General features: G+C 36.0%; 1 protein-coding gene across 1 annotated transcript; it reads left to right on the forward strand.

The window, feature by feature from the left end:
• Nucleotides 262-2,320, forward strand: LOC18586146 (WAT1-related protein At2g39510). Its single transcript, XM_018129016.1, has 7 exons — nucleotides 262-497; nucleotides 588-650; nucleotides 753-869; nucleotides 967-1,204; nucleotides 1,351-1,512; nucleotides 1,669-1,820; nucleotides 2,062-2,320. Exons 1-7 carry the CDS (start codon nucleotides 304-306, stop codon nucleotides 2,318-2,320), a joined length of 1,185 nt encoding a protein of 394 aa, XP_017984505.1. The 5' UTR covers nucleotides 262-303.

The raw sequence follows: 3,074 nt of genomic DNA on the forward strand, positions 1-3,074 counted from the left end.
CCACATTAACTTAATTAATGCATGAACTTTATTATATATGGTACTAACAAATTACAACCACTAAACTTTAGATATTTACTAATGAAATTGTTAAATTTTAATTAATTAATCTGTTAATATTTAATACTTTTGGAATTTATGGGAAAAAAATGTAGACTTTAGAAGGCCATGCAGAAGTTGTAATTTTCACGTGCAAAAGTAAAAGTAACGTGTATATAAGTATGTGCTTTTTTGCTTCATTCTGCACAGAGTTCTCTTTCATTTATATTTGTCATTGATTGGAAAGAGAGAAATAAGCTGTCCATGGAGGCCTCAGCTAGCATGTACAATAAAGCTATGCCATATTTGGCAATGGTTTTTATGAGATTTGGCTCTGCAGGCATGCCCATAGTTGCCAAGCTTGCTCTTAATAGGGGCATGAGCCAACATGTCTTGGTAGTTTACCGGTTTGCCATCGCCACTCTTGTCCTTGCTCCTTTCGCCATTGTTTTCGATAGGTCTGGTTTCTCTGTATATATCTCTTCTTGAGTTTTATCAATGAGTTTGAAATCTGCACTGATTGATGAAACCTGTGGATTTTTTAACAGGAAAGTAAGGCCAAAGATGACCTTCTCTATATTTGTTCAGATATTGCTGCTGGGCTTATTGGAGTAAGGAGCTTCACCATCGAGCCAAAAATTTTATAATAATCAACAAAGTTTGCTTTATGTTTTGCTCTGTCTTAGCCAGGAAACATTTGCTCTTCTCTGCAGGCCAACAATTGATCAGAACTTATACTATACAGGGATAAAGTACACAACAGCAACTGTTGCAACTGCCTTGTGCAATGTTCTTCCTGCTTTTGTATTTTTGCTAGCTTGGGCCTGTAGGTATATATGTCTTTACTCTCTAGCTACCTACGTAAGTCGATGAATTGCAAGGATGATGACGTGGATGGTGGAGTTAACTTGTGAAGAATTTTTGCAGGCTTGAGAAGGTTGATATGAGGAAACTAAATTGCCAGGCAAAGATTTTGGGGACCATTGGGACTGTTGGAGGAGCAATGATTATGACTTTAGTTAATGGGCCAATATTGCCTTTGCCATGGACAAAAGTTACAAATGAGCACCAATCTACAGTTTCTGCAACCAAGGATGATCCCTTAAAGGGTGCTCTCATGATCCTTGCAGGCTGTGTCTGCTGGGCTTGTTTTGTCATTCTTCAAGTATTCCTCCTCAACTCTTTTTCTTTGGCTTTGATGTATTAGTATCAATATCGAAGTTGTTGGCTTGCTACAAGAAGAAGAGAAGAGTAGCAGCAGGATTTTATCATTTATAATCAGTAAGAGATTACCATGGTTTGTTTCTACAGGCGATTACGCTAAAATCATACCCTGCTGAGCTCTCCCTAACAACTTTAGTTTGCTTCATGGGCGCAATTGAAGGTACCATTGTTGCCCTGGTAATGGAAGGGGGCAATGCTGCAGCTTGGTCCATACACTGGGATTCTAAACTCTTTGCTGCAGCTTACAGTGTCAGGCATTCTTAACTCAACCAACCACCGTTGTTGTTTGGACCTCGATTACCTTTTCTTGTTTGTTCTGGCTCAAGCCAATGACTGCTTGTGGAAAATTAAGGCTTCATATTTCATACTCTTGCAAAAGGTATACTGATATCTGTCCATGTGCAGGAAGTTATCTGTTCTGGGGTTGCTTACTATGTAGGAGCAATGGTAATACAAGCCAAGGGACCTGTTTTCTTTGCTGCTTTTAACCCTCTAACCATGGTCATCGTCGCCATTATGAGCTCCTTTATCTTTTCTGAGATAATGTATTTAGGAAGGTGCATATCGTATTATCTTCCTTCTTTTCCTGAAACACTTGGAAAGAACTAGCTTTCATGTCATCTGCATGCAGTGACTGACATTGATTCATTAAATTTAATACTAATACTAAACATCTGGGGACGTCATTTGCACAATGGACTGTGCACTAACATCTATACATTTAATTATGCAGACACCTCGATAGTTTCAGTGATTTTTTAACTAACATTTAGGCCAACTTCACTGCAAACTTCGCAGGGTTATTGGAGTAATTGTCATTGTTGTTGGACTCTACCTAGTTTTGTGGGGCAAGAGCAAGGATCAGCATTCATCAGATTCGGACAGCAACAAGGCGGCAGCTGCTCCAAGGAGTGGTGAGCAAATGGCCACCATCGGTAATGAAACAGCAGCAGTGACTTCCAATCAAGACTTTGTTCTTTTAGATGTAAGTAGCAGTGCTTCGGCTGCTGCTGATGATGAATCTGTTAAAGAGAAGAACCAAAAACAAATACCATAAGAATATTCTGATTAAGCTTATTTAGATTTGATTTATCGGTTGTTATTCAAAGTTGTGTATGTTTTTTTTGACTTACAGACTTGTTACATGTATTATTAAAAAATAAAATAAATTTAAGAAAAAAAGAAAAAATAATAATAATTCTCCCATGCTTGTGGTTTTCTGATGTGGATTTCCCATACAAAATATTGAACCACCCATAATGAAATGAGTGGTAAGGAGCACGCAAAGAGAGGTAGAGTTGACAATGGAAAGTGCAAGTAAAACTGCTTTTGTTGGGTTCTTGCTTATCCCCCCCAGCTGGGTATCATTATACATTAATAGCTTTATTGAGTGCAAAAAACAGTAGTTTTCCCTTATAGGAAAGAAATCTATAAATTTACATATACTGCAAAGATGCTTTTTCTCTTTTTTCTCTTGTGAAAATTTACATTCTTCTAATAAATTTATACGATTATAACTTACGTTTTGTTTATAATTAGAAAAAAATTCGATCCTGTAAATATATGAAAAAAATATAAAAAAAAATAATAAAAGGTACTGGACCAAAGCTTATGTTCGACACTCATCTTGAATCTAAGAAACATAGATTAGGACAGTCTTAAAAAAACTTTATTTTTCTTTAAGCTATTACTTAAATGCTTTTAATTAAGTGTAGTTGGAAGTTTGGACAGTTAGGAATTCTAATTATTTATATAGTTTCCTTAAGGATAATTAAATTCAATCCTTTAAATATTTGAAAAAAATTATAAAA

The sequence above is a fragment of the Theobroma cacao genome, chromosome 10 (genome assembly GCF_000208745.1).
Source record: "Theobroma cacao cultivar B97-61/B2 chromosome 10, Criollo_cocoa_genome_V2, whole genome shotgun sequence".
Taxonomy (NCBI): domain Eukaryota; kingdom Viridiplantae; phylum Streptophyta; class Magnoliopsida; order Malvales; family Malvaceae; genus Theobroma; species Theobroma cacao.

Coding starts and splice junctions, on each gene's coding strand:
- LOC18586146 (XM_018129016.1), top strand. CDS start 304: ATGGAGGCCTCAGCTAGCATGTACAATAAAGCTATGCCATATTTGGCA. Junction 651..752: donor TTGCTGCTGGGCTTATTGGA/GTAAGGAGCTTC, acceptor TCTTCTCTGCAG/GCCAACAATTGATCAGAACT. Junction 1,821..2,061: donor GAGATAATGTATTTAGGAAG/GTGCATATCGTA, acceptor CAAACTTCGCAG/GGTTATTGGAGTAATTGTCA.